Source organism: Phascolarctos cinereus, unplaced genomic scaffold, assembly GCF_003287225.1.
Source record: "Phascolarctos cinereus isolate Bilbo 61053 unplaced genomic scaffold, phaCin_HiC Scaffold_726;HRSCAF=1367, whole genome shotgun sequence".
In the NCBI taxonomy this organism is placed as follows: domain Eukaryota; kingdom Metazoa; phylum Chordata; class Mammalia; order Diprotodontia; family Phascolarctidae; genus Phascolarctos; species Phascolarctos cinereus.
Genome location: NW_027556098.1, coordinates 213,389,276 through 213,413,287, shown reverse-complemented (window position 1 = coordinate 213,413,287; position 24,012 = coordinate 213,389,276). Strand labels below are relative to the sequence as shown.

General features: G+C 36.0%; 1 protein-coding gene across 1 annotated transcript in view; it reads right to left on the bottom strand.

Moving 5' to 3' along the window:
* The window catches only part of ATF2 (activating transcription factor 2), a 115,071-nt gene extending 95,460 nt beyond the window's left edge, over window positions 1-19,611 (bottom strand). Inside the window, exons 1-2 of the mRNA XM_020991012.2 lie at window positions 19,410-19,611; window positions 1,685-1,758 (exon numbers count right to left, since the gene is read on the bottom strand). Of these exons, the coding sequence (XP_020846671.1) occupies window positions 1,685-1,716 (32 nt within the window). The 5' untranslated portion in view covers window positions 1,717-1,758; window positions 19,410-19,611. The remainder of the gene's footprint in view (window positions 1-1,684; window positions 1,759-19,409) is intronic.
* Between the last annotated feature and the right edge of the window lie 4,401 nt (window positions 19,612-24,012).

The window sequence follows — 24,012 nt, the reverse complement described above, 5'->3', positions numbered from 1 at the left end:
TCTGCAGTACTTTTCACACAGTTAAGCATCTAACAAATATTTGTCTGACTGAATTTTCAGTTTTCAATTTCCCTTCTGTCTAGCATTTCACAGCATTTTAAAGATCTAGTCCAACCTCATTTTACAGATGAGGTCACTGAAGGAAGCTTAAAAAAGTTAAGCAACTTATTCAAGGTTACATAATAATTAGCAACACATCTTGAACTTTGGTTTCCTCTACCTTTTCTTACATATAAATTGTTAGTACTACTAGCCCACTTCCCTGTATGTGTAAATATATTTAAGGTCTAAATGGGCGATCTTATTGCAATCTTCCATCTATTGGATACCTCCCATACCCAATACGTTCAAGGTACAGATAAAGGTAAGGAAACAGGAATGGTTGTGTCAGGGATGCAGGGAACAGCTTCCTAAACTGAATCTTAAGCATGGCACAGTGGATAGAGTACTGGGCCTGGAGTTAGGAAGACTCCTCTTATGAGTTCAAATCCAACCTCACACACTTACTAGCTGTGTGACCCTGGGCAAGTCACTTAACCCTGTTTGTCTCAGCTACTCATCTATAAAATGAGCTAGAAAAGGAAATGGCAAACTTCTCTAGTATCTTTGCCAAGAAAACCCCAAATGAGTTCATGAAGAGTCAGGCATGACTGAAAAACAACTGAACCAACATAACAATCTTAAATCCTCAGATTCCTCTTTAAGTGCACATCTATAATGTTTCCTGCTTTAACTCTGCAATTAAAGCCCTATTCAGCACTACTTATCCTACTATCCACTCACATAGAACAGATTTTGATCAAGAATATTTTACTAGACCTTTTTAGGTCTCTAAAATTTCTTCATAACACTTCAGATAAGCCAAAACAAAAAACAAAACCCAGAAAACATTTAATGTTTTTCCAATGCACTTTACATTGATTTCTTTATTCCTACTGATAAAAGGAACTGGGAGGTCCAAATATCTATTTCTAGATGTCTCAGATAAGTATATGACAACTAAAATAGCAAAATCAAAGAAAAACTTGTGCTACTTAAAATATAGATTTGGGGAAATAAGTAGAGTTGTGTTGGATAGAGATTTTAAAGATACACTAATAGAACTTTAAGACATCTTTTCTCTATGAGGAATTGGTTTAAAAAAGGATGAAAATGCATGCCTAAAAACACTCTTTCCACTGTACCCTACTTTTCTTCACTTACATATGCTTACATTTTAAGAAATATAGCAGTTGGGGCAGCTAGGTAGTGCAGTGGATAGAGCTCTGGCTTTGGAGTCAGGAGAACTTGAGTTCAAATTCAACCTCAGACACTTGACACTTACTGTGTGCCCCTGAGGCGAGTCACTTAACCCTGTCTGCCTCAGCAAAAAGCAAAAAGTGTGTGTGTGTGTGTGTGTGTGTGTGTGTGTATCAGCCTTATCTATTACTTATTACCTTACAGAAATTAGTTAACCTAAACTAAAGTTAGTAACAGTGATTTTTTTTAAAAAACATGTTTGTGAAATGAATGAATTTGTAATGGCAGCTTTAAAGATAAACAAATGTTGGTAAAATTCCAGACTAGATCATGTATCCTTCCTAACACCGCTTAACAACAATTATGCTTACAGAAAAAGTTCTGCACATTATAACTACGTTTAATATTTTAAACAAAAATTTACTTAACAGTACTAAATATATACCTGGCAGAATTCACGTGTAACTTGAATTTCATAAGGCAAACAACTTATCGCATCCACTTTTCATGGCAAGGATACTGAAAAACAAAATAGTTTTGCAATGTTAAAAAATAATAAACTGAAACACTAGGGGAGGAACAAACTATAAATACCTAGAACAGCCATGAAATATGGTTGACACCTACATTACAAAGTTACTAGAAAACAAATGAATTATCTACTCTGCCAATAACACTGGTACTTATGACATCTCATTGAGGATCTTCAGAGTCTTTTCATCCCTAAGACAGGAACACAACACTTATGAATGCCTCATACAAACAAGAGGTTGCTCTGGAGAAACTGGTGGTTGAGTACAAGCAGATCCCTGGAAGAGTAATAGAAGGGGTTGGAGAAATTGAGAAGTGGTTTCTCAAATGAAAATTCTTATGCAAGAAAGGACAATTAAATCTGTTTTAGATATTTCACAAGATTATAGGACTGCAGACTGTAGAGCTGAAACATAACTTTCAATTCCTTCATTTTACAGATGAAGAAAAACTGAGACCCAGAGAGGTTAAGTGATTTCAAGGGCATATAGAGAAGTGAAAAAAAGAATCAGGATTTGAACTCAGATTCTCAGATTCCAGTCTTGGAGCCAATGCTCTTTCTACTGTACTATGATGCTTCCCTTCACTTTTATCTGCTTACATTTTAAGAAATATATACTGATCTTATCTATTAACAGATTAAAGTAATTAACACAACTACATACAGGATGGATAGCTCAAATAAGGCTCTGTGGGCTAAATGCATATTAGAAGAGCTCTGAATCTATGACTGACTGGTAGAATAGAGGGATTTTTGACAAGACAATCATTCCCAAGTCTTCTACATACCAACCGCTAATGCTAACATTTTTCCTTCCTGCCATAACAGGAAACTAGGGTCAAAAACTTGGGTCCCCCATTTAGTTGCCTTCCAAAAACATTGCCAAACCCTGATTTAATCTAACATTTTATTATGTATCTATACAAGAAACACAAATGATTACAGCTTTATAATCATGAACAATTTAATGTTTAATAATAAGTTCCTTTAGGGACAGAAGTTCTTATTCTATAGTGTAGCAGGCAGTAATAGTTAAAGGAAAAGACACTGGCTTTGGAAGCAAAACAAAACTGGGTTCAAATGTTAATTACACTATTAGCTAAATAACCTAAAAGAAGATATTTAACTTCTGAGTCTCTGTTTCTTCCTTTGTCAGAGATAATACTCATATAATTTTTTTTTGGAGGCAGTCAGGGTTAAGTGACTTGCCCAGGGTCGCAAAACTAGTAAGTGTCTAAAACTAGATTTGAATTCAGGTCCTTCTGACTCCGGGACTGGTGCTCTACCCACTGGGTCACCTAGCTGCCCCTAATACTCATACAATTTAACAGGGTTATGAGGAACTTGCCTACAGCAAAAAACTCATGTTAAATGAATTAAATTCATTAAAGGAAACTACTACAACATAAGAAGATGAAACCTAACAGATTATCACAAGGGTAACTTTTAACTAAGGCATTATTATTATTATGACAGTCGGTTGAATGCCAGTAACAAAAAGTTGTCATCTGGTCATTATATATCAGGATAATAGGATCTAGAAGTGGAAAAGACTCTGGAAAATCATGTAGCTCAACCATCTCATTTTACAGGTAAAACCAAAACTCAGGAAAGTTATGACCAATGTCATACAGGTACTAAGCAATTTGAGATTCACATCTTCTGACTCCAAATCTGATTAGCTTTCAATCAAATACAGAGATTATGAAAACAAGTAGTGACAGCTTTTTAAAAATCCTTATAAGAAAATAACAAATAATTTATTATTAAAAATTTCAAAAGAAGGAAAGAATAAAATATTCAGAAAGGTAAAGTGAGCAAAAGCACTTTTTACTAGGAAAATGGAACGTGTAAAACATTATTTTTAAGCATAACACTTTCATATAATGGGGCAGCCAGATGGCACAGTGGATAGAGTGCTGGGCCTGAAGTCCGGAAGACTCCTCTTCCCAAGTTCAAATCCTGCCTCTTAACAGCTATATGACTCTTGTCAAAGTCACTTAATCCTGTTTGCCTCCATTTCCTCATCTGTAAAATGAGCTGGAGAAGGAAATGGCAAACCACTTTAATATCTTTGATAAGAAAACCCCAAATGGGATCACAAAGAGTTGGACCCAACTGAAAAATGACTGAACAACAAAACCTTTATAGAATCACTAAAAAATAAGTCTATTTCTTACCATTGCATAGAACCTAAGAATTTTGGAGGCTAGAAGGTACCTCTGACAGCTAAACTGCCTTTACATAATTGGAATGTAATTAGAATTACTATGTATGGGGGGGGGGACTTACACTGTTAAAATCTGGACCTTAACTTGAATCCTTTCTCTCCAAAATAGCTCAGACCCAAAGTAGAGGTTTTAAAACTCCTGTAGGTAAGAAGTTTTTGTAAAGCAGTTTTTTTTCATTAGATTTGTATTGACATCTTTTTTACATTAACTACACTTTTCAATATTCCCTTTTAAGAAAAAATGAAACAAAGAGTTCAGCAAAACCAACACATCAAAGTCTGACAATATACATATAGCTCCATAACCATAAGAAGTGAGGGGAGGCAACTTACATCTTTTCTTTGGGGCCAACCTTGGTCATTATAATTTCAAAGCATTAAGCTCTCAACTTAATGGCAGCTAAGTGGTTCAGTGGATAGAGTGTCAGACCTGAAGTCAGGAAGCCCCCAGTTTAAATCCTGCCTTAGACATTTACTAGCTGTGTAACCCTGGGCAAGTCACTTAACCTCTCTAAGCCTCACTTTTCTCATCTGTAAAATCAGGATAACAGCAACTACTTCAAGGGTTGCTTTGAAGATGAAATGAGTTAGCATATGTAAAGCACTTTACGAACTTACATTATTATTCATAACTAATATTTATATGGTGCCTGTTATGTGCCAGGCATTATGTTATTATTATTGTTGTTCTTTCCATTTATGTTTATCAGTCAATGTTTAGTAGATTTTTTTTACTTGGTTCTGCTTAATTAACTTTATAACAGATCATGCCTTCCCATGCTTCCCTTATTCATATTCATTCATCATTTCTAATCATTTCTAATAGCACAGTAACATTCTATTACATTCCCAATATAAAACTTTCCCCAAATTGCATTCCCCAAGTTGAATGGTATCTACTTCCAGTTCCTTGTTACTATAAAAATCTCTACTATAAATATTTTGGTGCATATGGGGGCCTTTTTGCCATTGACCTCATTGGAACACATGCCTAGCAATGGAATTTTTCTATATTTTTACTTGCAAAATTCTACTGCCAAATATAAAATCTTTTACTTGTCAAACCAAAAACTTAATTTTAAAAGTTATACTTTATATTTCGTTGTCTGACACAGCTATTTCAGTTATAGATATAGGAAAATCAATGATCCATATTTATGTGACTAAGAAAACAAGTTTCCATTTTGGTGACAGTGTCAGAGGTATTTTGTGAAATAAAATTGGTGAAGTCATCACTTATATGGACTGAAAGGATTCTGATGAAGCATTTAGATCTATTGCAAAAAATCTTATGCTGTTCTCAGTGGTTAACACAGATCACAGAATTGTAAAGCTCAAAGAAACCTTAGGGAATTTAGTAAAGGGAACTGAAAATCACCACGTTTAACTAGATATATCAAGGGAAGTTTGTGGCAGAGTTGGGGAAAGGTAGCAGTGCACAGTTGACAGAGAAACAGAGAAAGAAGGCCTAAATATGAAGACCCAGTCTCCTGATCACGAATGCAGTTTTCCCTGGAACTCCCCATGTTACTGGTTATACAGACATATCCGTAGATCTGTAGATCCCCTTTGCCTTTAACACAGACCCATTCCCTTTAAAATCTGAGATTTCCATAGTTATCTGCTAGGCTGACCTATATAGTTAAACACATTCTCGATTAAGAGTTTAAATTCCAGGTAAAACTGTAAGTACATTGCCTTATTCTTAACAATAACTAAGACACTTACAAAGAAAGTAAACTTTTTCATCATCAACAAGTAAACAATGTTAAAAAGGAAAACAATGACCTAAGGTAAAAATGTGTTAACACTGTACTTGTTACTCAGTCATTTGAAAGAGACTGTTTTGCAGAGAACATATAATAGCGAGGACACACATTCAAGAGAGATGGAAGAAGAAAAGGAAATGGCTAGTTTTTCAAAATATTTTTCATAGGTAGATGTTTTACTATAGAAAACTCCACCTTTAAGAAACTAATTTTTTGAAAACTGTGACAGAAAAGTCATCCACATGGATTTAAGGCAGACATAAACGAGTTATTATTTCACTTCTGGCTGAATTCAATGTATTTTTAGAAGTAAGCTTAAGAAAAAACTTCAGAATGTGGCCCTAACAACCCAATACTCAATTGCTTGCTACTAGTTTGTTTCTTCACATTATGAGGCATATCCTAATAAAAGAATACTACATTCTGTTACAAAATTAACAGCAAATGGAATAAAACTAGGGCTATTCTCATATCAAGAGAGACTCAGTGGGTGATTTATAGGTAACACTTTTAATAAAGACAGGAGATACTCTAACCTACAATACAGAACTGCTCATGATATTTAGAGAGGCACTAGAAACATAAAATCAAACTAGAGAAGGTAGTTTCCATTCACTCAAGCATTCATTTTACCTTTACCAATAAAGTTAAAGCTGAAGGCAGCTCCTGGCAGGGCAAAGTTGCTCCCAGATTAAGTGGCAACTCTGACCTGTTCTATATTCTTATTTGCCATAAAAACTGCAAGCACTTGGGGCAAGCTAGGTGGCACAGTGGATAGAGCTCTAGCCCTGGAGTCAGGAGGACCTGAATTCAAATCTGTGTTCAGACACTTGACACTTACTAGCTGTGTGACCCTGGGCAAGTCACTTAACCCCAATTGCCTCGCCAAAAAGGAAAACAACAACAAAAACTGCAAGCACTCAATTTTAAAGCAGCCTTCATATTAGTACTTATAGTATTCTATAAATTTTGATTCTATGAAACAGATACAACAGACTTCAGAAATATATAACAATTTATTTAGAGACTTCAGAGTCCAATTCCAAAGCCTCATCAGAGTGTGGAAATGGCACAGGTGCAGCGGAAGCTCAGTCAGGTCCAATACATGAGAAAAGACTTCAGAGTGTGGTCCCATAAATACATCACATCTGATTTCCAATGACCCCCTTGGGATACAAATCTTTGCTCATGGCAATCCAGAAAACAAAGTTCAGACTGGTCTCCAATATTATATGTTTCCCTTCCACTTTTGTGGTTATGGTAGCTAAGCAGCAGAAAATGAGGCAAGTGCTTGTAGAAAATCAGAGTTTTAAAAACAAATTTAAATGCTGGTATTCTAAATGTGAAATTCTTGTCCAATGATCAAGTGCATACACAAATGATTCCTACTAGTCTTAACATTCTCACTATAAAGAAACCCCAAAGACCAAATGCAAAGTTTTTGGAGAATAAAACACTTGGTAAAATTGGGTTTTATCAGATGTTGATGTAAACATAAAAAAATTTTCATGAGACAGTTCATCACTTCACACTGTAGGGCTCATGAATGTGGCACGCAGTTAGATGGTGCAGTAGATAGTGTTGAACTTGGAGGTGGGAAGACCTGAGTTCAAATTCTGCCTCAGACACTAGCTGTGTGACACTTGGCAAATTGCTTAACTGCTCTGTATCTCAGTTTCCTCATTTGTAAAATGGGGATCAGAAAAATAGCACCTATCTCCCAGGGTTGTGATGAAAAAAAATCATATACTTGAAAAGCACATTGCAATCCTTAAAATGCTATATAATGCTAGCTATTTTTATTATTGTTGGTGTTAAAAATACCACCATGAACATAACTAACTTATGTGACAGTAACTGTTACAGAGGATTGAAAACCCAAAGAAAGTCTACTTGGAACTCAGTAAGTCCCTCAATATACTCCAATACTGTGCCTTTTTGTAAATTTATTTTTAGTTTTCAACAATCACTTCCATAAGTTTTTGAGCTTTAAATTTTCTCCTCCTCTTTCCCCACCTCTCTCCCCAAGACAGCATTCAATCTGATACAGGCTTTACATATACATTCCTATTAAACATATTTTCACATTAGTTATGTTGTAAAAAAGAATTAGAACCAATAGCAGGAACCACAACAAAGAAGAAACAAAACAGAAGGGAAAAAAAGAGCAAATAGTATGCTTTGACTTGCATTCAATCACCATAGTTCTGTCTCTGGATGTGGATAGCATTTTCCATCATGAGAGGAATACTGTGACTTTAATGAAAAAGTATATGTAAGGGGGAAGGGGACAAATATAATTCAAAAGCATAAGGAATGGAAAGGACAAACGACTACAAAAGCCTTATGTCTTTACATCATTAACAGTTTCTTTTTTAAAAAAAAATCTGAAGGTGTTGGATGCGATGAGCACCAAATAAATAATAAAACTGATTGGATATGGGAATATCCACTATAGGAAATGACTTGTTAACAATTAAGAAATTAGTCCTGAATCAGCTGTTTGTAAAGACTCAGACTGCCAACTTGTTAAATATCAAAATTAATAGAAAGCTTAAAAAAAGCCAGAAACGACAATAGATGTAACGTGCAATTTTTAAAAAGGTCTATTTCATTTAACCTAAACAATTTCTTAACATTAAAAAACGGGAAATGGATGAAGCTTCAAAAGAAGGACACCAATTATAAATAATGTCATTCAGTAATTTTATCAATGAAAACCAATTGCCATAATGAATTGACCAGAAGAACCTAAAACCTACCTTAGCCAGAAAATACTTGGCCTAACTTGGTATAAAAATTTGTATAGAGAAAAATGGTGGTAAACTATGAACACTATCATCTCATAAAATAGTAAGATCAGTATGGAGAAAACCAGTCTAAAAGCTTCCCAAAGGGTCCAACTTAATCAGTTATCTTGAGAGCATTTAAGAATGACACTAGGAGGTAGAGATCAAACAGTCTAAAAGAAAAGATTTTCATAACTTTCTTCAATCTCAAGGATAGTGGAGTTAATACATTTGGACTCTAATATCAGAGCCCCGGACCTGTTTTAGGAAATGTCAATGAAGAAAATAAACACTATAGTTTAAAGAAATAAAGTGGAAAGTCATCCAAAGGGCAATGGAAAAGCACACTGCATGAGGCCTGAATAGGCTCTAACACGTTACAAACAAGGAATTAGAAAGGAGAAGCAATTCAAAGGATGTGATCAGATAAATATATGATTTTAATAAAAAAAGATAAGCTATAGTCACATGAGAAAAAATGGACAGCTTGTGTGCTGTCCTTGTTAAGAGAACTCCAGGAATGGCCCAAGTGGTACACTTAGGGATGATCATGGATAAGTTGCATAGGTTTGGTGGGGGAAGAGAATAAGTACTTACATAGCACAATGTGTCAGGCACTGTGCTAAGTACAAATATTATTTCATTTGATCCTCACAACAACCCTGTGAGGCAGGAGCTGTTACTAATTCCATTGTACAATTGAGGAAACTGAGTGTCTGAGGCTGGATTTAGATTTAAACTCAGATCATCTGGACTTCAGGCCTAGACCTCTATCTATTGTGCCACCCAGCTGCTTAGGCAAGCATGAATGTGCTGCAATTACATCACTGGAAGGAATACTCACATCAGTGAGATCAAAGATAGTTGAAATATTATAGTATAGGTTAAGATTAAAAGGTAATACACCAACCTATTCCTTTTTGGCATGAAGGTTCTCTTACTCTGTGAAATTCCATGATTCACGAGAACAGACTATTTCTGTGAGAATTATTTAGCGACAGTAAAAACAACATAAAAACACCCTGAAAACTAAATCATAAGCCTATAATCGATTTAGATCTCTAAATCAACAGAATTCTTAGACTAAGATTTCTAAGGTTAAAATCTACAGAACTGAAAGCGAACTGTCAATTGAATATCCTTCCCTTTATTTAACTGAAATCTATTGATACAGAATAAGAATTTTTAACCTTTTTCATGTATCAGACTGCTTTTGCAGTCTGATTAAATTGAGGGGCTCCTCAGAATGTTTTTAAATACATAAAATAAAATACAGTCTTACAAAGGAGGATAATTATATTAAAATGATTATCAAATTTTTTAAAATGTTCATGGACAACCAGTAAAAAACCACTGGTCTAGGGGTTAACTTAAGATTAGTGAGGTATAGATAAACCACTGGAACACTCTATTTTTTCTGCATTTGGAGGTGAAAGCTGACATCTCATGTAACTTAGAAAGAATAACTAATGGGGTAAAAAGTTAGGCTTAATAATGAGAAAGAACTCGATTTATTATTTATAATAAACTTATTAATTAATTTATATCAATTTATCATTTATAATATTTATTAAATTTTGATCTAGGAATTCTTGAAAAGATTGTAATTTTAAAATATGGCACAAAAAAACCTTTACAAAAGAAATTAAGTCATCAGGTTCATTCAAAGTTGGTAGTAGCCAACTAGGTCAACATTAGGACTACTGCACAAATTTACTAATTTGTTATAGGAAAACCCCTTTTCTAACTGGTGCTTCCTAAGTTGCCTTTGTCCTCATACAGGAATCTCATCCTGACAGTTCATAGTAAGGGGTCATACTTTATGTTGTAGAGAGTACCTTGGGTTAAAACCCCAATTAAAATGGGGCAAGATTTACATTTGGTAGTGGTGCTTTGCAATACTCTTATATTTATTTTTATCCATGGGATGCTGCATTTTTACTTGGTACAGTCTTGCAGTCCTTGGCAGTCTACCTGTAAGACACTTAAAGTTAGAAACTCCTCCTGATAATTAAGAAATGAGGGTTGGACAAATGAAGTAATAAAACAAGGGTAATATGTATATGGAATATCCCAAATAAAAAGAACGAGAAAAAAAATTATAGAAAAGAGAGTAAATGTGAAGATTTGGTGATGCTGTAAATGCTAGTTGTAGATTTAGATGCTAGTTGTAGAATGAGAACAACTATTAATTAAGAGAAAATGTAGTCCACAAAATTTAGAAATCCAAGAAACCCTTGGAATAGCAAGCTCTTTAAATTGCTTAACAGAGAAACAATGGTCTCAAATTTAAAACATAAATTTCTTTTTACCTGGTCTATCTTTCTTATTTAGAACAGCAGGACACTTGAAACGAGGAGCCAAGAATTAAATCTTTGGTTCAACTTTTATATCTAAGACTTATTTTACTCTGATCTCTTACTGATAGCTTGGGTAATACATGATGACAGTTCATAAATCTATTTGGTATACTCAATGCGATTTAGTTAGAAGAAAGCCCAAATCATTTATTATAGCAACCTCTTAGTTTAATCATATGGGGGGGGAGAGGGGGGAAGTGTGAGGAAATCAAACTCCTCAAAAAAAAATGCTGGACTCATATTTTGAATAGTACTAATACTGCTAAAAAAAACTTCTTACCAGGTATATACAGAACTCAATTTTTTTTGCAGAATTTTTAAAGAATAGATTATCTTAACTGTACCACCAATGTGGTAATATCATCAATTATCTTTTTGCTTCTATGAGATGAGAAATAAAAGGAGATGGAAATTATCTTTACTTCAATATACGCAAAAGACAAGGAGTAGATCCATTCTTTATAAAAGGAAATGTGAATTTGATACAGTCTGAGTAAGAATGCTTTTTCTATCTAGCCAAATAATAATGCCCTCTGTTTTTGACAATGTTATTTTTTAACATTTCAAAATATTAATAATTCTACTGCTATGGTTGCTTCCACTGACACATACTAAAACACCCTACACCTTAAACAGTTTTCATAAGTTGCCACAGCCCCAAAATGTTCTACCTAGGGACCAATTTCTGGTAATGAGACTTACACTTAGGGAGGCTTGTCTTTTGGATACAATTATGGACCCATATTGAAATGCTTTGCTAATCACTTACCATTTAACGTGTTACTGCAAGAAACTACAAGAGCCCAAGGCATAAGAGTAGGACCTTCACAGGGGATAACTGCTATATTTGCTATACTTTTTGCTATTCTTCTTTTAAAGGAAAATTTCAATTGATGAAATAAACCTAGATGCTAGGGATATGAAGAAAGGGAAAATTTTCAAGTCATTCAGCTACATTATCTATTGTGAGCACACACACAAATATATTTATACACATAAACAAATGTGTGTATGTCAATATGTACATACACACACACACACACACACACATACACATACACAGTTCCATTCTACATATTGAGGAACATATGTACTACTTTTAAATAAAGTTACATTACTAGAATTATGATCCTGTCAAAAGATGTGCCCTCCCTTCAATACTTTAAGGAGCTGTAATTTCATTTGATTATATACTCCTTTCACTGATATGGAAACTGATAGTCCTCAAGTAATACTGTGTCCAAAATATTCATCGTCCTGCAGCCAACCAGGTGATGAGCTAAGCTGGTCCTTGGACAATTTAACTAAATTGGTCACAGGCAGACCCCTACTTAAAAATCTTTCCAGTTTGGTAAAACCTGTCAGAGTTTTTGTGCTGCTAGCATAGTAGTCAAGGACTCTAACGACTGCCACCATGGTTATAATAAGAAATCAGAACAGAACTTTAGTGGAGCAAAATTTCAGGAAGATATATCCTACTCTAAAACTGTTGCTAATAAACAAACCCTGACAATAAATTCGGTGATAAATTATGTGAAATTATACAGAATTTGAAGACATTTACCTTATAGAAATTAAGATGTTCAAATAGTAGCACCAAAGAAGATAAAGTCACAAGTTTAAAAAAAAGTTCATATGAATACATTTTAGGACTGATTCACAATAACTCGGTTACTAGCCTTTCTTATGCTGTTCTTAAACAATACACCTCATCTCCCAGCTCTCCATTTTCACTGACTGTCCCCCATACCTGAAATTCTCTCCCTTCTCATCTCTGCCTCCTAGCTTCTCTGGCTTCAAGTCCCATCTAAAACCCTACCTTCTACAAGGAACCTTTCCCGGTTCCCCTTAACCCTTAGAAGGACTAAGAGTGTCAACTGACACAAGAATTTCATTAAAAATTCATTTAAAAAAATGCACAGTGTCAATTGATGCAGCTTGATCCTTCAAGGAACTCTTAAAGGAACTTTAAGTTCTGGTCCTTAAAGTGCTTTTCTTCCACTTATTATCTCCAGTTTATCTTGTCTACAGCTTGTTTGAAAGTGTTGTTTTCACGTTGTCTCCTGCTTCATGTGAACTTGAGAGCAAGAACTGCCTTGTATTTCTTTAGATGCCCAGCACTTAGCACAAAGCCTGGCACATAGTAGATGGTTAACTAACTAAAAATGTTTGTTAAATAACTAAAAATGTTTGGAGGCAATTTCTAATCATTTGGGGTTAACCTCATGAAAGACAATCACAAACTCCCAAAGTGGCAAGGCAGAAATAAGCTATTCATCAGAGAACTCTGAAACTGAAAAGGACCTTGGAGACCATACAACATAAAAGTTGTATTAGGTATTATAAAGTTTAGGCAATATAATAGCTATGAGACAAACACAGTCGTAAATAAATATATTAAATATAACAATACATACTAAAGCAACACAGAATATTTAACACATAATATACATTTAGATTTCCTTATTTTATAAAAGAGGGGAAAACTGAGATACAGGTCTGAACCAATGTAAATCTTTTTATCATATAAATATTTCCAAACTAGGAAAAGATATTAAGCAGAAGTTAAAATGAAATTTCTTTAAACAGAAAATTCATGACAACAACTATTCCTTTTTATACAGTACATGTGAGAATAAAAAAAATTTTTTTTAAGGGATTTTCCCAGATCACAACTATTTCATCATCCATGAAAATGAATTAACTTCCAAGAACTGTGTGAGATACTTTCAGAAGTTTGGTTTAAAAAGTACCAGTCTTCAAGAAACATACGATCTACTGGAGATATAAATAAATGAATGTACTAAATAGAACAATTTATACTTAACAGAGAACATTTAACAAGTACTGCACATTTCAATTTTAGTGCCTAGCACAGGATTGTGAGTTTAGCAAGTGTGTAGAAACAACAGTAATGTTTAACAAATACTATAGATGCCATATTTATTTAGAAGATCAGCTAGGTACAAAAAGATATTGGTTTGATTTTAATCACTAGAAATTTTAGATAATGTGAATTTTGGCCATTTGTAGCTATTTAAAAAACTGTTTAGAGTTTTATATAATACTTGGGAAAAGACAAAAGACTGCTGGAAAAAAATTAACTTTTAAGATTAAGAAGTAGTAGAGGACCACCATACACGCCAGAAGTGTGAGGGAGTTGGAACAAATTTAATCTGCTATTATGGAAATAAAATTCATTCTTTAACAAAAGGTCAAAGAATCAGTCACAGAAAATTTAAGTCATACATAGAATGAGGGGAATATGTACTTCTACATGAACACATACTTACAGAAAGTATTCCATAAATGGGGCTTTAAGTGTGCATCTATAAAAATGACTTTTTGTATGTCTGGACCTATAACTTTATCAATATAGGGAACTCAGTGTAGAAAATTTCTTTAATGATATAGACCTTCAACAGTCAGGAACATAAAAGTCCTCAAGCTAGAGTTCTTAACCTGTGAACATTTAAAAAAAATACTTAGATAATTGTTTATCACTATTGTTTCTTCCCTTTGTAATCCTATGTATTTTGTATTATATATTTAAAACCATTCTGAGAGGGTTTGTTTGCTTCACCAGAATGCCAAAGGGTCCATAACATAAAAAATGTTAAGAGCCTCTTAAAGGCTGCCTCTTAGGGTACTAAGAGGTTAAGTGATTTCCTAAGGTCATACAACTAGAAGGCATCAGAGGCACGACTTAAACCCAATTCCTCCTAAATGCAAGGCTAGTCCTTTATCTGCTTTAGTACACTGCCTATCATATAAATACACAATAAAATATCATGACACTCATTCAGCTTCCAAATACTGAAAATTACTTGTTCACTACTGGATTCTGTAATTATCTTTACAAAATCTATTTCTAAAAATATAAAAAATAAACTAGGTGAGAATTTAAGGTGGTAGCATAATGGAAATTTTTTTAAACTATATAAAATTTAATAGAAGAAGGTATTGCCCCAAACCAAACACAACCTATAAAAAGAAGATTGAAGCCAGGAATTAACAGACGAGAAGTAGGAAAGGGTCTTCAGAAAGAATAGTCAGATTTAATAATTTTTTAAAATGGCATCTTATGGCACAGTGTTCAACATTCAGAGAGTCCCAGAATTAGAAGATCTCAACCTATTAAGTCCAATTAATAAAAATGGACTAGTCCGTTAAGTCCAACTAGTTAACTAGAGAACACAAATCTTCTCTACAACCTACCTGACAAGTGATCACTCAGCTTCTTCCTCATGGTTTCCAGTGAGGAACCTACTTGCTCCTAAGAAAGCTCATTACACTTTTGGATAGCTAAGAGTTCAGCAACCTTTCCTGTACATCCAGTCTAAATCTGCCTCTTTTTAACTTCTATCCACTGTTCCTGATGTTGGGGACAATCAGAACAAGTCTAAACTCTCTTTAACATCATTAGTCTTTCAAATTCTTAAAGCCCATATGTCTTTCTCTTCTTATAGTGTATACATTCCTTGAGGTCAGGGACTGTCTGATTTTTTCCCTTCTATCCCCATCATTCAGCATAAATCCCTACTGCATAGCAGGAATTTAATGTTGATTGGCTGAACAAACCAACCACTTTATTCAACCAGTCTTCATACATATGAGCCAAGAGACTGCACTATTCTAGTTACCAAAAGTTTCTGATAACATAAGCAGATGCTCATAAATAGATTAAATTCCTTTTAAATAAACATAAGTAAAAATGTCAATTGTGTCCAAAGACCTGCAGTAATAAAAAGCTGCAAAACGTATTGTATATGTCATGACACTTTTGAGATTAACCAGAGTTGTTAAGGACGTCAACAGAGTAGATGATTTTTTTTTTTACCCACAGTAACTTCTGTAGAGGGGTTTACCATCTACAGTGATAAAGTAGTACCCATATGGATGAAAGCAATGGACCTGAAGTAACTGAAGTATATTATTTTCAAATTTAATTGTTATTTTACAAAATATTTCAGGCTTCTAAACGTTTATGTTGTTTTTTGCTTATTCACTGCTTCCCAAAAAACATTGAGAGGCAGCATGTCACAGTATATACATTATTTCTGGGCCTGGAGTTTGGAAGATCTGAGTACATCACTTAACCTCAGTTTCTTCATCTAATAATACCATTAGTACCTATGTCACAGCATTGTTGAAACACTAATGACATATTTGTAAACTTTAAAGTGCTATATCAATGTCAGCTACCTTGGGATCACATTCTTGAAATCCAAGACTGCTTGATAAGAAATTGAGAAAATGAAGTGAAATGCTCTTAATAGTTATTTCTGTTCTAAATATGGAATATGAATTTTCAAGAACAATAAATTTCAAACTTATCAATCTACCTACAGTTAAATGAACCCCTGCCTCAGATCTTATTTATTTCGAATAAAACACTTTGGCATTATTCCTCACAAAAATCTATTCTCCTGCATACTCTATATGGTTTTACAATTCTGTACATTTACAATGTAAGTTTTATAATTTATAACTGTTTTTCTTCCTTATATTAAAGTATATCAAATTATTATTTAAAATATCATTATAAAAGACTATTGTATGTTACTTCTGGAAGACTCTCTAACACAACTTTTAGGGTAATTATGATCTTTCTCCAAGACAAATAATGAATAAAAGAAATTATAAGATCTGTAGCAGTATGTGAGGCTTACTACCATTAAAAGGCTTTTCTCCTACATAAGTGACTTTGATAAAGAAAATAGGCTTCTGTTTTTGATATTTATACTATTTCACTTACTCACTATTCACTTATATGGCAGGCAGTGCCAATACATAAGAGATTTTTGTAAATGCAAAACCCTCATTTGGGTTCAAAAACTAAACTTCACAAGTTCAAGATGCAGAAAACTGTTATATGAAATAGAAACATGTCATGTAAAAAAGACCCTGGAGCTATAAGTTCAGTTTGAGTGAAGAGAGTTATAGAGTGACAGAAAAGGTGATATGGTACTAACTTATGTTAACAAAGGCATAATGATGGTTATAGCTCAACTGTACTGTGCTTCGGTCAGACCACATCTAGAGTATTGTGTTTAATTTTGGATGCTGCATTTTAGAAAAGATATTTATTGATAAACTCAAGAACATCTGGAAGATGCAACTAGGATTGTGAAGAGTTTCAAGATCATGCCATATATGATTCAGTTGAAGGAAGTGGGAATATTTAACTTAGAGAAGACCTAGGGAGACACACCATTACCATCTTCAAGTATCTGAAGAGCTGTCACGTGGAAACAGCATTAGCCTTGTTCTTTCTTGGCCAGAACAAAAGTAGAAGCAAGGGCAAGAAGTTAGAGGGCAGATTTAGGCTTAACATAAGAAAAAAAAAACTTGATGAGAGCACTCCAAAAGCCTAAGAAGATGTACTAAGAAGCTATCAGACAAAAAGAATGGATGGTCAACTTGGAAGATGGTGTAGAAGGGATTCTTGTTGTGGTATGGGATACAGTAGACAGGTTCTGAGGACCCTTCCAACTCAGACTAGATGCAACAGTCTAGGAAGTATTTTGAGAAAAACATCACCTTGTACTTCCTGTCTCTTCAAAGCAGGGAATAAATAGTAGCAACAGTAGTATGTACATGTTTCAGTCACATGGATACTTTTTTTAAAAAGAAAAATAACTATGTATCCTCCCATCATTAAACATTTTTTGAGTATCTACAATGGGTCAGTCATTATGCTAGGTACTGGAAATACAAAGAGGGCAGTAATATCTAAACAATGCAAGATTACATTTTTAAAACTAGAATAGGTAACAATACAAACTAGGGAAATGCTTACACTTTACAAGTCATCAGTCAGTGACTTAGATCAGTATTTTACTCAACTTAATTCACTTTTAGTCTCCTAAGATAATCACTAAACATTTATTAAGCACCTACTACATGTCAAGTGTTGGGGATAAGAAGACAAAAATACAACAGTTTAAGTCCTCAAGGAGTTTACATTCTATTGGGGGAAAACAACATACACACACAGGGACAAAAATAATTGGGATGGGGTAAAGGGAGAAGCACCAGCAGATCAGTAAGGACTTCTGCGACTCAATCTTCAAATCAAAAAAATGGCTAATTTTACATAATTCTTAAGGATGCTCAAGAAGTTATGGGCTCTTTGGGTTGAAGTCATAAATATAATCCCATAATCTAAAATTGACGCAATGACCTGAATTTCATAGTCCTTAATCCCTGATTCCATAAATTTCTTGGCCTCTAAAATAAACTTTTACTAACAAGAGTTCACTTTTACTATTTTATTAAAACAGATGACGACAGTTGGGTGTTTTATTTTTTTAAATGAGAACTTGCCAAAAACTCCTGTTAGTAACAATTGTTTAACAAATATGTTGTAATATGACAAAGAAAATGTCCCGAGATTACATATAGATAGCTTCTGAAATATTCCTTGGGTGCAGACATTTAATTATCTCCCCTACATCAAACTTAACAAATTATGGAGTCTATGTTCCTTCAACTACAATAAAAGGCTTGGCTTCAATAAAAATATGGGTAATCCCTGTCACTCCGTTATATTTACACGGTAGCTTTGCTCTTTGCCCCAGCAACCTCTTAAGAGGAGGATTTTACACCAGACATCAAGAACACACAAGTAGGCATACACAAAGGGGGCTCCCACCTCCGCCCTTTCCCTAGTCCCCTCCCAGCTTCTCAAAAAACACAGACACCACCAGAGTAATAAGGTAGTCCCCACAGGCGCCCTAGGGCTTTAATGGAAAAGGGGGAAAAAAAAAGAAAAAACCCACAGATCATTCCCTGACAAAGACTTTGCTGTACACCAGCGGAGGTCACTGATGGGGAAACACCTGATTCAACCTGCATTCGCTTAAGGAGGGGAGGGAAAAGAAAAAGAGAAAAGGCCGGCCCTCCATGAAGCCATTTCTACTAGTAGTAGTACGGTTAGCAACGATGATGCCTACAGCCCAGGTCAGTGAGGTGAGCGGACCCAGGTCCCCTCCCCTTCCATGCCGCCGCTGCTCCATCGCCCCAACACACCAGCCTAATCTAGGGGGACAGGGAAGGGGTGTTTCTGCTCCAAGCCACAGAGGAGGGTAACTTGGAAGCGGGGCCCCCCCAGTCACGCCCACTTTCACAGCGGAGGACACAGCCCCCAGGGGCCTCTCTAAAAGCCGGGAAAGCCCGGGGGGGCCGGGGAGGAGAACAGATGCCGTTATTCTGGGTTCAGGAAAGCGCGCCAGCGGGGAGGAGCCGGAACCGGACAAGCCACCTACCTAACGGTCCGGTCCTCGAAAGGCCGCAGGGCAGGCGCCACCCAGGCCGCAGCGGAGGCGGAACTGCCATCGCAGCCCGAGGAAACAGGGACCCGGGCCGAGAAGGAGTGGATGGTGGGGGGTGGGGATTGTAGCGAGCGACGTCGCCATGTTAGCGCCTTCTTCCCTCGGTGCCCCCCGCCTGCTCCCTTCCGACACCCCGATCTCCACCATTACTCACCTTCCCCGCTCCCCTGGCTCGCGCGCCACCCCCGAATGCGGGGGCCGTGACCACGAGCTCCGGCACCCACGGCTGTTTACAAACTACCCCCGGAGGAAAGGGTTGAACCGCACTTTAAAGGCCACGGGCTCCCACAGGCTTCCGTCCGATATCGCGAGATCTTACTGACAACACTTCCCTCCGCCCCTTCCTCGCGCCCTCCTTCCTACATTTCCCCTCCCGACCGAAACGTCCCCTCCCTTTCCTGCCGCAGGACCAACTCCTGGTCAGGTGGTCCTGGCTGGCTAGACTAAGAGGGTGGGGCAGCAAAAGAGTTGGAGTGGGATTAAAGGAAGAGGAGGAGAATGGAGTAAAGGAGGCTGAGAACAAGAGACAATCCGGCTCCTGTGATTGGTCGAGGAATGTGAAGGGGCGGGAAGAAGGCGGGAAGAGGAAGGAAGTGGAGAGTTTCTCTCTGGTTAGAAACGGTGCGGCGAATGGTGATTGGCAGGAGGAGCGTAAAGCGGTACGGGAGTATTGGACTTTGGTAGTCCGCCCCTTGAGGTCCTCGGGGTGGGGGAGAATTAGGTCAGGCACTGAAGTGTGCCATGGCCAGCCGTTTGAACTTTTATGCCCCGAAACCAGGCGGGGCTTGGCAGTTAGGAGACGCTGCCCTCCTCCGGGCGCATGAGACCCTTGGGAGAGAAACGCAACCCCCTCTTCCCCCTCCCCGGGCGCCACCCTCCAGTCGTCGTGCGCGTGCGCATTCCCTCTGCTACCTGAAGGCGCTCTGTCCTTTGCTGCCACATCAGTCCGAGGCGGAGCTTAGGCTGTGGAATGGGTATTTTTGTTTCTCTTTTAAGTGCCTACACACTTAAAGAAAAAGAAAGGCAAGGTAAGAGGTGGTTTTGACAGCTGACCACCTTGATAATCGATTGCTTAGGCTCGCTTCTGACTAGACTGAAAGCTGCCTCAGGATTTGGGCTCTATTTCCCCATAAATATTAGTCACGTGAGACCTGAGTTGAAAAGGATCTTGCCTAAACGGCCTGAACTTTACCTGGTCGTAAGTGAAGGTTACCTGCTGGTCATCCCTGATCGAGATATAGGAAGGAAGGGGCTCGTTCTTCCCTTTAGGACTAGAACTTGAAGCTTACCTTGACTACAGTCGAGGTTGCAGATGGTCTCCTGGATTCCTATTTGCGGGTGGAAATTACCTTCTTAGGCAATGGATGGATTAGTCCATCACTTAATTCTCATATTTTTTAAGTAGGACTCAAATAAGAAGTTAGTCTTGGCGTTCTGGATTCTGAGAATTTATCTATTGTCTATGTAACCTTGGGAAAGTTATTTCCCGTCCTTTGCCCACAGTTTCTTTCTTCATCCGTAAAAAATGAAAGGACTTGGATGAGATCATTTTTAAAGTCACTTACAGTCCGAATTCTGTGATGCTGTAAATGGCCATTCTCTCAGCTATTAAGAGTATTTACAAAATGGAGAAAAACCACTTTTTAAAAAGTATACATGTACATTACACAAACACAATTGTGTTCCCATTCGTTAGTAATCCCACCAAAGAATCACCCACAATTTTTACAATATCGGACTTCTTTTGTCTTCGTTTTTGCTTTGTGCTTTCGTGGGATTTAGAATTGGAATAATCCTTAAGTAATCGTCCATTCCAGTTCCTCATTTTTCAGATGAAGAACTGAGACCCAAAGAGGTTAAGAGACTTGCCCAACATCATGCAGAGCAGAGCTGGGATTCAACTATAGGTCCTCTAACTCCAAATCTAGTGTGCTCTTTTCACAATTTAACAGTCATGTTTGCAAATCACCAGGCCCTGGTCATACAAAAAGAAAAATCAGACTCCATACTTCGAGAAGATTACATTCTCTTGGAAGGATAAAACAGGAATATGTATAATGCCTGCTAATTTAAGGATTAAAAAAAGGCAAAACATTCTAAGTTTTCATTCAGAATTGTGGAAAGGAAATTGAAATTATAAAATATTGCCCAAACAGTAATTTGATTCATGCTTAGAAACCAATAATTATGTCACTGTCTTTCTTCTTGGTAAGTACAACACTTTTTTCTAATTATATGTAAATAAAGATCCACCATGCATTTCTCCAGTAGCAAACTCAGAAGTGAGGATTGAGGACTTCAAATATGACTTGTTATCAGTTCACCAAAGTTCAGTTATTAATTTTAGCCTTTTGAAACAAGTGGTTGAATCACGCTTGAAAAAGTTATAGAAAATTGTATATAGAAATAATAACAAAATTAACATTACTGTGACTATTACCTTACAGACATCACTTATAATTCTAATAGACAGAGAAACATCTATCATCTTTACAGATGGCTTTGTAAAGAATATTGATTTTATTAAATTCACATGAAAGAACGCTAGCTCTTTGTATGAGCTTCCTTGAAATGTGGTTTATAGCCCTCCTATTAAATCACAGGTGTGTTCCTAAAGATTATGAAAAGCAGATGTACCTGGACTTCTTAATGATCAATCCCAAATTCTCTATACAGTATATGGATTTCAGTGATGTTCAGTAATAATTAGTCAAGTCTAAGGAAGTTAGAAGTATTGACACTGGTCTGAAAAGTATGATTGCCCCCCTAACGAAACTTCTGAACCTTTTATTAACTGCAGTTTCTGGAAGAGCAAATTTATTTCAGTATTCTCTAATCAGTTTTTTCTTCTTCATGTTCACATTTTAAACAAGTTCTAATGGCATGAAAAAAAAACAGTGGACTGGGAGTCAAGAAATTTGGGTTTTAGTTTTGGTTTAACCAATATAATTGACTTTAAACAAGTCAAACACAGACTATTTATCTGTAAAATAAGTGAGGGTGAGGAGTTAGACCAATTTGTAAGTTCCTAACCATAACTACAATTCTATTATTCTGTTTTAAAGCAGATTAAATTATTAATATTTAATACGACCCACACTCTAAAATTATCTTTGTATATAACAAATGTACCCGACAAAGTAAAATCTGAATTGATGTATGGATATCCATAGATTATATTTCAAAGATAAAAAATGTGCAGTTCAGTAATGGTATCTGGCATTAAAAATAAGGTTGTAATGGCGCTGGACCTTTTAACAGATTTCTGGCATGCATACATGTACATGAGCCAACTCAATCCTCTTTTAAAACTAATTTTCAATACACTAAAGACAAGAAGGATGCCAGATTATTAATGCTTGAACATTAAAAATTAAAATTATGGTAACTTCCCAAATTTAATAGCAAACATCAAACTATATCATTAAAATTAGCTGTTTAAAAAAACAACAGATTTACATCCACAGCCCTCAACTACCAGAGATTAAAAGTATTCACTGTAAAAATGCTAATCTACAAAATACAAAGTAAATGCAGATCATAAGCAAGTCTGGAATGAATCATTAAAATAGTGCCTCTTTAATATCCCCAACATTTTACATAAGAGAAAGGCAGTTGTGATCAGGACAAGAAAATTTCACAAACTGTTATGGTTCAACAGAGAGGATCTAGCACAAGTGTATCTTACTTTACACTGTGGCTATGTTCCTAAAAACTTTGTTGTGCATTTAATTTTTGTGAATCAATCATTTTCTCATTGACATACATTAAAGTTTTGAGATGCTTTATCTTCATTTCTGATTAATCTTCAGTTGGCAGTGACTCCTAATATTTTGGCTTTAAAATTCTCTTGCTCTCCTGACTCACTCAACCTCTCTGCCAAGTAGTTAATGATTTACTTAAATGCACTAGGGGAGCTTTCTATTTAAAGGAACTCTTCCATGAATCTTTCAGAAAGAGAATACTTCCATAACATGAATAATCATCTCATGATGGCTCTTTTATAAATTAATTTTTTTAATATCAGGTTTTCTAAAAATGAGGAAAACTGTGGCAGATCAGAGGAATGATAGAAAATAAGGATAAACAGTGAGGGGGAAAGATCCAAATAGCAGCCATTTAGGTTGCAGACACTACTATCAGAATCCTTTTCCTATGGCCTGTTCAAATGCTTTTTCTTTAAGTATCCTTTCTCAGTTATCAGTCAATGACTTTATGCTTCCTTATCCTCTAACTTCAGTAGCTCTTATACCTCCTCTCTTTCACTTCCTTCCATCTGTAGTAAACATCTTCAAGAACCCTGTTTTCCCTGCTTTGCTCTATGACTAACCCCATTTTTTTTTCTAGCTTGTTCCATAAATAATCTTGGTGCCAGAGTGCTGGACTTGGGAACAATAGAAATAGACTTCAAATCTTTGCTTATTAGTACCTTAGTAACCTTGGCCAAGTCATTTAACTCTTTGGGCCTTTTTACTCCTCTGTAAAATGAGTGGGGGCTGGGGAGAGAAACCAAATGACTTCTAAGAAACTTTCTGTATAATCTTAATCTGTTCTCACTTATTGCTAAAGAGTTATAAAGAGTCTATGTTTAATGGGTATGTAAATGTAAAATAAAGCCTATGTCAGATTGTGCGCCGTCTTGGGGAGGGTGGAGGGGGGAGGAAAAGGGAGAAAAAATTTTCAACTCAAAAACATATGGAAAAAAAAATTTTAAAAAAGAGTTATAAAGAGTCAAATAAGTTTGCTTTATGAACCAG